The 12016-nt window shown below is 57.3% G+C and overlaps 2 protein-coding genes across 4 annotated transcripts in view; both read right to left on the bottom strand.

Moving 5' to 3' along the window:
* Nucleotides 1-343: 343 nt before the first annotated feature.
* CTSH (cathepsin H) lies at nt 344-7957 on the bottom strand. Its single transcript, XM_074880407.1, has 12 exons — nt 7828-7957; nt 7681-7712; nt 7491-7596; nt 7325-7395; nt 6727-6831; nt 6349-6435; nt 5558-5613; nt 4362-4443; nt 4200-4268; nt 3675-3781; nt 1739-1864; nt 344-1119 (listed from the first exon to the last, which is right to left on the bottom strand). The coding sequence occupies exons 1-12, from the start codon at nt 7898-7900 to the stop codon at nt 1044-1046; spliced, it is 990 nt and encodes a 329-aa protein (XP_074736508.1). The 5' UTR covers nt 7901-7957; the 3' UTR covers nt 344-1043.
* An 82-nt stretch (nt 7958-8039) lies between these two features.
* The window catches only part of RASGRF1 (Ras protein specific guanine nucleotide releasing factor 1), a 37231-nt gene continuing 33254 nt past the window's right edge, over nt 8040-12016 (bottom strand). For all 3 annotated transcript variants that reach the window (XM_074880132.1, XM_074880133.1, XM_074880134.1), the window contains exons 25-27: nt 11301-11418; nt 10988-11056; nt 8040-9082 (exon numbers count right to left, since the gene is read on the bottom strand). In XM_074880132.1, coding sequence (XP_074736233.1) covers nt 8990-9082; nt 10988-11056; nt 11301-11418 — 280 coding nt within the window. In that variant the 3' untranslated portion in view covers nt 8040-8989. The remainder of the gene's footprint in view (nt 9083-10987; nt 11057-11300; nt 11419-12016) is intronic.

Genomic DNA, 12016 nt, shown 5'->3' with positions numbered 1-12016 from the left:
CGGGGTTCCGCCCCGCCTCTCTGCACAAAATGGCGGCGCAGCTAGCCGGAGAGAAGGGCCGGCGGGGCGGAGAGCGGCGGCTGCGATCCGCCCCGGGCACCGCCGCCCTGCCCCAGGCGCCGTAAAGCTGGTTAAAGCGAAGCTGCGTAACCGCGGAAAGGTCCTAACGCTCTGCGCGCCCTTCTTACTCGCAGGAGCTGTGTCAGGGGGACGGTGCCCCCCTCAGACACCCCCGGGGTCGGATCCCGCTCCGCGATCCGAAAAAAGACTTAACGCCACATTTCCCCCCCCGGTGACCGTGCCGGTAACGCCCAGGGCCGCGCAGAGCACACACCACAGCAGTGCGAGTTCTCTTTATTCAGTCAGGAGCTGGTTTTAGCGTGAAATAACACACAAGTGCCCTCTACTGCCACACGGCCTTCTCGCGCCATCGCAGGTTTGTGTTTGCAATAAGCTGCTTGCTTGATTCATAAAATAATCCATTTCTTCTCAATTTGCATTAAAATGCCCTATTTTTTTAATACAAAAAAACCCCTTAAAAACATTTAATGAAAATAGGTAAAACATATAAATCACAGCACTCATCTTTCTCTAGAGAAAGGAAAAATCGCCTTCAAAGAAAATTTAAAAATCCCTAGAAGTTACATCTGTTGATTAGGAAACGGCCACCTAAAGGAAGGGGTGAGCTTTGTCAGAGCAGCGTCTTAAAATCAGGCAACTGCCATCCAAGAGCCCCCCGTTGCCACCACCCCCCAGCAGCAGCGCGGGGCCCCGGCTGGGACAGGGCGAGGCACCGCAGCCGGGAGGAGAAGGCAGGAGCCTGGCGCTCGGCGCAGGAGCATGCTTGCTTTCGGCTGGGGAGAGGAGGCACAGGTCTTCCTATGGCAAGAAGCTGTGTGCAAGCCGAGGAATCTGCCTGCAGGTAACAACTTTCAACAGATAGGTATTTCATTTTGTTCTCGCTTGATTTTAGCGTTCAGAAATTCATATACGATCAGTCATTCCTTCTCCTGTGCCCACTTTCCCCAGCCTGCACTCTCCTCTTACACCTGAGGAACGGGGTAAGATGCACAAGCAGCGAGACCACACATATTCTTGCCACGTTCAATAAGGAAGTACCTAAAAAGAGAAAGAAATGTGTACGAGTGAGCGTTCCCCCCTCTGAGAGTCAGCACGAGAGAGTGGCGTAAGGCAACTGCTCTCCTTACGTGCAAGCTCCTTTCTCACGCCAGCGCAAGGAGCAAATACCTGTGGCAGAGCTGCTGCCGTCGGCTGTTCACCAGGCAATGCTCTTCCCTGTCCCCCTTGTATCACAAACTAGCAGAGTCAGCACCTGACTCAAAAATTTCACTTGCAGCTGGAAATACTTGTGGAGCTGGAGTGAAAACTCACTCTCGGCACAACCCGTTCTTCTTCTATAACCATGGGAGAGGCACGGTGCTCTCCTGGCACAGCCACTGGCCAAGCCCCCGGTGTCAACAGCAGATCTACTCATCTAAGGGTCTGCGCTAACGAGTCACTCCAGGACTGGTTTGTGGAGCCACGTCTCCTTCACTGCCGAGGCTGGGATGTTTTCCCCTGTATCCTCCCAGAGCATGAAACAGCTGAGAAATTTCGGCTTGAGAGTGTAAGGGCGACCTGGGGACTGACGAGGGTGGGCAGGATCCCCGCTCGTGACTGTCTTTGGACCGGGTACAGGGAGACCGTGGGGGGTCTGGCAGCATTGGGTCCTCCTTACCCCTCCATGCCCCACAGCGGGCCCCAGGAGTTCTTCACAATCCAGTAAGGAGTCCCATTTTCTTCTCCGTACCCCACAGCGAGGACAGCGTGGTTCACCTTGTCAGGGGTGTGCTCGCATCGTGGGCTGCAAAGAAAAAGGAAGAATAATGCAGATGAGTTACATAAAAAAATAGCCTATAATTAATCATGGATTAGCCAGCATTCTTGATTGCACTCCAACTGCAAAAAGAACTAATGGATACTCTGAACTTCCAGTTGTGGAGAGTAGGGAGGGAAGCCACGAAAAGGCGATACTGCTCTGTTCTCTCACTCAGAAATTACTACCGGCCATATCTGAAGTCAGGGCGATAGGCTACATGGACCTTTGATCCAAGCACCTGGTCTGGCCTTTTGTTTAGGATTAACATCAACATTGTAGCTGGTTCTTGTGTGACAGTGAAAAAACTGAGCAAAGGAATTTTTCCAATGAAAACCAGAAGCACTTAGTGCATCCCAGTAACAGTTTGTCCTGCCCTGAAGTTCAGGGGCACTGATCCGCATTTTGCACAGGGAACAGCTAGTTCTTCCATCTAAATACACATTTCCTTGTATTTCCAGCTTTTAATTGCACTTGATGAAAGTTACCGCCTGTGATATAAACCAAGACAATGCAAGGTACACGCTCCCGTCTCCAGAGCACTCATTTTAAAACATTTTCAAATTGCAGATAACCAGAAGATCCATAGTCCCCACACCAGATTTACTCTTCTTGAATCTGTTAACAGTTGGTCTGGGAGCACAGGCTGAAACCACTGGAGCATCCATTATTCCATACGCTCTGACCTTGCGTCTACCTTAGCCTATAAATCTACAAGATGAAATTGGTGTATTCCTCAGACCGGAATCCTGTTATGAAGTGTCTTGACTGTCTCACCTGCTTTCACACCTTACATCCACCTCTGACTTGCTTTAAACTTTAGCTTTTTGCAACAGCAAAGCCACTGGAATTCACCGTGCTGCCCACTCCTTCCCTTGCAGCTCCCTGGGGCAGATCACTCATGCTTAGACTCTTAGTTTAATTTTCCCTGCAGTTCTACGTGACTGAGGATTCATTACTCTGAAGTATTTTTCTAGTTCTCTCCAATCATACACTTTCCCCATTTCTTGCCTAATGGAAATCTATCCTGCCCCGGTGAGCTTCCGTACTCTTTCCAAAATATAATGATCAGCCTTTTAAGTAGCTTCTTGCGTTGGCTATAGAGCTACCACAACACTCGAGACCTTCTGCTAGGTCACTTCACGTCCCAAGCTCATTTTTCATCTGCTGCTTTCCTTACCCATCCGGCTGCCAAGGCAGGAAAGACCAAGGTGCCAGGGGGACCACGCAGGGACCCTGCTGTCACCCCCCAACCTGCAGACACACCACACAGGGGCAGGGCAGTGGGAAGGCAGCGACGCCCCTTGCCACCCTCTGAGGTCCAGCGCTGGAGGAGCCACCCGAGTCCCACGTAAAACTGACTCTGGTTTGGGCTTACCCTAAGGAAACCAGATGTGCTTGGCTGCGACACCTGGGCTGCCCCCGCCACCACCCACAGCTCAGAGCTCCCTGCCCTGGGACAGGCCCCCCCCAGCTCTGCGGCTGCAGGAGGATCTCCCAAGCTCGCCGACCTTCATTCCAAATACAGTCTGGTCTTCAGGTTGGTCTGGTTCTGAGCAGTAAATTGGCTGCAAACACCCTGTTCCCTCTTCTCTGTGCTGCGCTCTCATCCCCCTGGGAAATCAGTATCTCAAGGCTCAGTTTACTCGTGTTTTCTATTTTCTGTTTAAAAATCCCCACAAGAATGCAGTCCAGTGTCTCCGTGGCCAGCACCGCAGAGCAGGAAAAATGGGGATGTGAGTGATTCCAGCCCTATGCCTTCCCCTCACCCTCACCCCCCCGGTTCAGAAACACTCACTTGGAATAGACGCCTTTTCTGTAGTGCATGAAGTTACCCGTCACCTCAAACGCAAAGCTCACCGGGTTGTGCTTCCCCACAGCTTCCACCATGCCTTCCTCGTCATACTGCAAGAGGAGGATCCTGGGGTCATTTATCTCCCGATGACGCTGGGCACAGTCAGGATGCCCGGCCCAGCGGTCGGAGCACAGCGGGGATGGCTGACCCTGGCCTGCTGCTTGCAGACAAGGAAACGGGTGCTGATTGCGTTGAAAGAACCAAGATTTCCTCACAGCCTGGAGGCGCACCCACTGCGGAAAGCAGGCAGAGACCTGGATTCCTGGCTACGGCACTTTGCTGGTGCCACCCTCAGAAACAGGGAGTTGGCGTGTGCATGCCAGCGGCTCACTCCTCTCCAGGAGCCAGCAAGCTGCAGCTTGTGCTGCGGAGCCTGGCACGCCTCAGGGCATCCGAGCACCGTCCGGGTCAGGCCTGGCACCGCGTTAACACCCTGGAAGTTCAGAAACACAGACCTCGGGGCCTCACCTGCGTGATATTGATAACATCCTTGACAAACGCAACAGCCTTCTCTGGCTGGAACTTGCAGGTGCCGTTCTGTGCGGACAGGAGGGAAGTGGTGTTAGAGCCTGCTCTGGACCCCGTGCTGCCGCCGCAGAAACGCCTCTGAGCTGCGCTGGGAATAAATACCTCAGCCCGGTACGGGTAGGTGTCCTCCCCCATGAGCCCTTTGTTATACAGTATGTACTCGAAGGCTTGGCTTGGCAGGCCCCTGCAAGACAACACAGCCAGAATGCAGATTAATTAGGATGGAAACGCTGCGGCTTCTGCAGAGCAAAGCCATCAACCCTCCCCCACAGCCCTACAGCCCCTTCCCACAAGCTGGGGGGACAGGGAAGGGCTGTGTACCCCAGGCCCTCTCAAGGCACGAGCTCCGGTCTGTTCCTGTGGTATCTTCCCGCCTGGGACATCAGGCCCAGCCCCTCATGCTGCCTGGCACCATCCTGCACAGGCAGGGGAAGGGCTGGTTCTCAGGGGGGGCCTAATCCCTGGGGGAGAGCCCCAACACAGGAGCCCCGAGGCCACCTCACCCACACTGCCCCAGCGGTGCCAGCTCAGCCCTGCAGCCTTGTGCACTGGAAGGTGTTTTTCTGTGCCCTCTGCCTGGCCTGGCTAGGGTCTCCCCCCAGCCACACAGTGCGGGGGAGGATGGGGGACCCCCAGCAGCCACATCCTTCCCTGGCTGCCTTTGGGGAGCACATCTCATGGAGGGAAGGAAAGGAAAGGAGAGCGTGATCAGGGCGTGCTCGCAGGGAAAGGACTAAGGAGGAGTCATGAGGAAAATAAAAAGCACCGAGTGGTTTTGCTCAGCTCTCTGAGCATTCCTCAGGGACCACTTCTCTTACAGAAAACAGAAGATTTCAGAAAGCTTTACTTTCTGTCTTCTCTAGCAAGCCCAGTAGGAATTCACCAAAGGGGAAGCAGAGGTTTCTGTGGGTTCCTTAAAGCACCATGAGATGCGTGTGACTCAGGAGCAGAGCAACAGACAAAACTCCCCTCGCTTTGCCTGAGCGCGTGAAAGCCCCTGCAACCGCAGTGTCAGAAGACATTGTAACAAAACAAGTATCAGAAGAAAAACTAATAAGAGGAACAACAGAGTTTAGAAAATGCTGTCTTTTGCTTTTTGCTGATTTAGGGAAACATTCTAATCTCTAGGGAGGGCAAAATTAATGTAAACAAACCAAACCCAAAACTGTTTTCCCTGACACATCACAGCCAAACAAAAACCGTTCCACGATCTGGAAGGGTTCCAACACTAGATCTTGGGGAAGGCTGTCAGTCACGGAGCATAAGATACTCTCCTTTCTATCCTTTATGTTACTTACCCGCTACAGCCGTGGTTGTTAAAAGCCTGGGCGCAATCCACTAACTGTTGTTCTGCCTACGGAAAAGTTTTTTGAGTCAATCTATATTCAACACCTGCACGAGCGAGCCAAAACGCAACTGAGGAGCGCTGGTTTCACCAGGTTTCACCCGCCCAGCTGGCTGTTCGCCCACTGCGAGCGGGAATCACCCGGCCAAACGGCTCCACGTCCCAAGGAGGAAGACGAGGAAGATGTGGAGCTGGCGGCTGCAAGAGGCATTCCTCCTCGTGCCTGCCGCGGGAGCGCTGGCTGAGATCTCTTTCAAAGGTCAAGTTTGTTTTTAACACTGGCACGCAACCCTCAGCTATTCCGCTAAGTTGTATGAGCAGCTACTGTCTTTCTAGTTCTTCGAGAATATAAATCCTCTGGGAGTTTAAAAATAAACAGTCTCACAACGTGCTGCACTGGACATGGCTCTAGCTAACCCTCCCTGCTCGCAGCAGCCGGGATCTCCGGGCCGCTCTGGTTTCATCCTGCTCCAAAAAGGCTCTACCCAAGCCCAGGGCAGCGGGACGCTCGGACCCGAGAGGGGCTGGCGACCAGCACGTCCTTGGGCACCCAGAGCTCCTGGCCACGCTGCCCCGCACCTCCCAGCCTTCTGCTCAGCCTGCAAAGAGCTGCCAGGGGTCTGCAGGGCGGGGTGTACCTGCCACAGACGCCCGCAGCCACCTACAGCCAGATGTGGAACAAGCAGCGGGCAGACAACCAGAGGCAGGACTTGCCATCAGCACCCAGAAAGGAAAATCTCTTACCAGAGAGAGGAGCTTTCCCGTCGCAATAGCAATGGCAGACTCCAAACAGCCCGTGGTGGAAAAGGTCCAGCAGCTCCCGCAGGGGCCCTGTGTTAGGAACCAGAGAGGAACTGCTCTGTAATGTGCCGCAGGGTCACTGGCCTCGCCGGAACACCGGGAGCACGGCGCTTCCACTGCCCGCCTGCAGCTGGGCTTCGCTCCCCGCTCGTCTCCTGCCCCAGAGCCCACGGCCTCCCCCTGCCCCAGCAGGGCTCCCAAAGGAGCCTGTTTCCCTGCGGGCCCTCCTCCTCCTCCTCCCAGCCCAGTGCCCTGCTGGTGATGGTTTAGCCCCTCTCCCGGCCAGCTCCTGGTGCGCTGCCAGTGGCACATGCTCCCCACCTGGTTTTTCACAGGCGTCACATAATTCCCCTTCTTCCTCCAGTCGATGGAGTCGGGATACGGCCCAGAGCTGCCCAGGAAGTTCCCCTTCGTGGCTGAGCAGTTCTGCAAGCGAGGTGGGAGGGCTGTGGCAAGCCACCGGGCTGGGGGACGGTGGCCCGCGGCCGGCCGGGCTCCCCGGGGCGGAGGGAGCCGTGACCCCCATGCTGTGTGGGTGGCCATGGCCTGCTGCACGCCAGCCACTACAGCCGGGGAGACCCAGGTCAGTCCCGGCAGCAGAGCCCAAGCTGCTCAGGGAGCCCCTAAAAGCCAGGATCAGGCCTTAAGTACCCATAAAACCAGAGCTCAACCTGCAAAGCTGAAAGCAGAAGCGACGTTTCGGCTGGAGCCGGGGTCGCTGAACGCCAGGATGGGGGGGCTCGCCCTGCTCTTCCCGGGCTCCAGCGGGACAGGGCACCGCGCTTGGCAAAGCCGAGGTCAGGCAGCGCAGCGACGGGGTGTCAACCCGCGGAAGAGGGGTGCAGCTCGGCGCAGAGCCCCCACGGCTCGGGGTCCGCCGTCCTGCCGGCCCCCTCCTCCCCGCCCGCCCGTGATTTACCTGGGGCTCTCTCCACAGGTACAGCTTCTTAAATTCCGCAAAGGTCAGGTCTGAGAACTGGTTCAGGCCCACTAGAAGGAGGAGGAGGAGGAGGAGGAAAGGGGAACGTTTCGCTCACGGAGGCTGAAGGCGGGAGCGGGCGGGGGGCCGGGGGAGCGGCTCCTACTCTGGAAGCTGTGGTTGCCGGCGTTGTGCTGCTCGATCTGCCTCTTGTTGCCCAGGAAGACCCGCAGCCTGCGCGGGTACTCGCCCGGGCCGTACCGCCGGTTGTTCTGCGGGGGCAAGAGCGCGTCAGCCGCCCGCCGAGGGCCCCCCCGGGCCCGGCCCCGGCCCACGGCGCCCCCCGGAGCTCGTACCTGCACCATCCAGGCCTTGAACTGCAGCTCCTCTGCGGGAGACAGCGGGGAGGGGTCAGCGGCTCCCCCGGCCCGGCCCAGCCCAGCCCGGTTCTGCCGCCGCCTCCCCGGGGCACCCACCCGAGCCCCCCCCCAGCACCCCTTTACCTTCGGCGGAGGGGGCCCAGGCAGCGACCGGCGCCAGGAGCGCGGCCGCGACCAGCAGCACGGCCCAGCCCATCCCCACGCTGAGCCGAGCCTAACTGGGCCGAGCCGGGCCGAGCTGCCGCCGGGGGGCGGGGAAAGGGGCGGGGAAAGGGGCGGGGCGGCAGGGGGGCGTGTCTGTGTTGCCCCGCCGATAAAAACCTCACAAGTCCCGGTTCACCCTGAGATAGAATAGATTTATTAGCAAGAGGTAATCAGGAAACATATATTTTTACAAAAAAAATGGAAATATTTTTCCAAACAAGCTGTAAGTTGAAATAGTTTTAGGGCTTGAAAGAGAATTCTCATACCACGAGGTATTGCTTACAGCAAAAGTGTTCTGGTTGTTAGAGTGGAGCATGCCTGCCACTGTAAAGTTAAACTGTGTTTATATACTGTACAATGTAAAAAATACATGGTAATATTCACAGAATAAGCACTACATTACTATATTCCTGCTAGAAGGTGGTTAGACAGGATTACAGTATATGTAATAAAAACACTCGGTCATCTTTTTCTAATTCTACATCATGTTACTCATAGTGGTCACAAGGTCTACGGATCTACAGCATATCAACAGAAGCTTGTCGTGAGCCGTACGCAGCGAGGAGAGTCAAAGGGACGTTTCCATCTTCCCGACGTAGGAGGGAGCGAGGGCAGCGGCCGAGAGGCTCCTCCGTGCCCGGCCGGCGCGGGGGGTGGCACACAGAGAGCGGGCAGCTTCGCACGGAGGGATCAACTTTAATGCCTTCTCTTCCCCCGCCTCACCGAGCTTGCCCAGGGATGTCACGGCCGACACCGCCCGAGCAAGAGCCGCTCCGAGCTGCCCAAGAGCCCCCTGGGAACGCGGGGGTTCACCCCAACCCACCGCCAGCCCCCTCGAGAAGAACAAATGACAAAAATAACATCATCGAAAAGAAACCGGGACTCCAGCAAAGTGTCGATGCGTGAAACCTTAAACGATGCGGGAAATCCTACGCGAGGTCTACTGCGGCCTAAGAACGAGGGGGGCGGTTTGCTTGGAGAAGCACAGACGTGGGAGTCACTCCAGGGCGTCCAACAGAAACAGATATTTACAGGATGGGATAGCGTGTGTACGCCAGCGGCCGCCGGCCACTGCTCAGGCTCAAGAAGGCAGTTTGGGCTCTATTCGCAGAGAAGCTTCATAAAGGGTTTCTTCGTCCATCACAAATGACTGGTCCAGCAGGTACTGCGTCACCTGGAACAATGAGAACCGAACCGTTAATGGGGAGGACTCACCTTTGCTGCAGCCAATGATCAATGCTGAAATTAGGAAACGGTGAAGGCCCAAGCAAACGAGCGGTAGAGGAGTGCCTGCAGCTCCTGCCAACCGACACAGGCATTGCACATCTTCTCCCAGCATTGCAAAGTCTTGCCTCTCAGCTGCTCTTCTGTTTTTCTTGCTTAGTTCTCCTCTCCAGCACTATTTTATCAGCCACAAAGTTCTCTCCTGTTGACACAAAATCCTGATAATTAAGGCACCACGTTAAGTGGGGAACCATGTTCTTGCTGCGGGAATGTCGCTGACAGGGCAGGACATCTGCCCCAGCGCTAGCAGAAAACCTGCTCACAATTCCTGGCAGATTCTTCCCAAATTACTTTTTGGCCTCATTAGCCGCATGGTGTGTGCAGCTGATGCCAAAGAGGAGCATGAGTCCAGCCCCAGGCAGGTACCAAGGGTGCAGAGGGCAGGGCTGGGGCTGCCGGCACTGCAGAGGCTGAAATTGGGGCCCGTGGCCCCCGACCTCCCCCAGCCCGGCCAGGGGTTGTGGTCCAGAGGGTCTGGGGCTGCTCTTGCCACCGCACATGGAAACTGGTGTCACCAGAGGGTGGTTTGGCCTGGCCTGAGCACCAACAACATGGTGGCCAGGGCACTGGGCAGGGCCTGCAGAGCGGCGGCGCCGTTTCGGGAGGGTTTACTGTTTCTGGAGAACAGCAGCGCCAGAGGCGGCGGAAACCCCCCCCAGCAACCAGCCCAGTTCCTGTGCGGCTCTGTGGTGCTGCGGCTGAGGAAGTGCAAGGGCAGCCAAGAACTTTCATCTCATCACGTGTGGGGGCCACCACGAGGCGGAAGCCCCCCAGCACCAGGCTGTGGGGGTGGTGGGACACACTCTGCTCCCAGCCTGCACCCCCAGCCTGGGGGTGCCCCAAAATCACTATTTCTCCTTGTCTCTAGGGTGGGCTCTGCTGCTGCAAGGATAACTCGGCTGCAGGGAGGGGGCCCAGGGCAGCCGCCCCCCATCCCTGTCCGCACTGCTGACAGCCTCCAGGCAGGCCCAGGCCCCGAGTACGGAGGCACCAGTCACGCTCCCACCGCAGTGCACAGGCGAGGGCACGCAGGGCACGAGGGCAGCGGCCCCAGCAGCCACCGATGCCTGTTACGTGTCCCCGTGGCTGGGGCAAGGTCCAGTTTCTCCTTCCAGCTCCAGCTAAAACAGGAGCTTCAGCTGCATCCGAGTCCTGGAGCCGCTCTCCCGCAGGGACAGGGACCTCTGCAGCGCAGCAGCACCCAAGCCCACGCTCTCGCAGCGCACCCGGCTCTGCCTCGGCTGATGTTTGCCCGAAAGCACCTCGCAGCGGAGGGTGGCTCCGTCCCCCACACCCACCCGCTCCCCGGAGCCCTTCCAGGCTGCCGCAGGCCACACTCCAGCCCCAGCTTGGCAAGACCATGCCGGGCTGCTGACCCTTGTGCCACAATCGCGGTGACTTGCAGGGAGAACCAGAGTGAGATGGCAGTGAAGCGAGGGCCAGGCAGGGACAGTGCTGACTTGCTCTGGCCAAGGCTGGGACAGTGGGAAGCCATGTCCTTTAGCTCTGCCAGCAATACTGCGCTGGTGATGAGCTGTTTGTGGTTTGCCCACGCATGCAAAGAGGAGCAGGGAGGTTGTTACACGTCTGCCGTGCCTGTCCCCCTCCATCATGCCTCGCCTGACACGAGCCCCCAGACCTGCACTGGTTCTGCTAGCCTTTTCTGTCTTAAATTTCTTCCAGAAGCATCATATCTTCTCCAAAGGAACTGCCAGAAACTGAACGCTTAGATGCTGTGATTCGAGGGGGAGGCGAGGAGGAGAGGGAGCATGTGGGTCTTGGGGCAAGGCCGTACCTTAGGCTGGTGCTCAATCTTGTAGGAGGTTTGCTGGAACTGGCGGATCTCTCTTATGATGTGTGAAATCTGTCCGGAGATAAAACACAGAAGCTGTTTCCAGTACGGCCATCACCGTCAGCACCACGTTCCAGCACCGTGGAGGTGCCGGGCAGCGCTCCATCCACACCTTTCAACCACAGCACGATGCAAAGGGCCTTTTTTGTTTCTTTCAGCCACATCCCTCACCGGGAACAACCCCGGCTGCATGCGGGCGCGTGGTGGAACGCGTGTGGCTGCCCAGTGCTGTGCGACTGACGGCCGGGAGACTCACCATCCTCATTTTGGAGAAGTTCACCAGGCCGTCCTCGGTGTAATTCGGGGTCCCCTCCTCGATGAACGCCAGGTCGGTCAGGTACATTCCCAGGTAGGGGACGCATGGAGGGTCACAACTTTGGGAGCAAACCAGAAATAAGTAAGAAAGAAAACTGCGTTCCTTGGGGACTTTGGAGGGGAGAGGAGGGTGGGACTCCACAGTTGGCAGAATCTGAAGGATTCTTTCTATATATTAGAGAGAAACAGAAACCCTCGAAGGAAGCTTCTCCCCAGGAAGGCTGCTGGTCCCCTGGGCTGCATCCTGCAGCCGCTGTGCCCGCAGGCAGGGCAGGACATGCACGAGCTGTGGCCGTGCCCTGTGTGAAGCTGGGGGCTGCGGGAGGTGTGAGGGGCTGCGGGAGGTGTTGGGGGCTGTGGGAGGAGAGTCGGGGGCTGCAGGAGGTGTCAGGGGCTGTGGGAGGCGAGTCAGAGGCAACTTCAGCAGAGGGTTGGAAAGACCTTTTGAAGCTTCCCCTGCCAGCCTCAGCACCCACAGCCAGCGCAAGCCCTGCTGAGAGCCGAGGGCAGTGCTGGCACTGGGCCTGCCCCACTGCCTTTGCCCCACACCTCAGCCCAGGCCCCCACCGAGGGTCTCCGTGCGCTGCTGATGGGACACGGCCCGCAGGCGGCTGCCAATGCACAAGCCCTGGGGAGGCACCAGCTCCAGGGCAGCTC

This window comes from Strix uralensis, chromosome 11, assembly GCF_047716275.1.
Source record: "Strix uralensis isolate ZFMK-TIS-50842 chromosome 11, bStrUra1, whole genome shotgun sequence".
Taxonomy (NCBI): Eukaryota; Metazoa; Chordata; class Aves; order Strigiformes; family Strigidae; genus Strix; species Strix uralensis.
The sequence above is the reverse complement of the archived record's forward strand: the minus strand, read 5'-3'. Positions and strand labels throughout refer to the sequence as shown.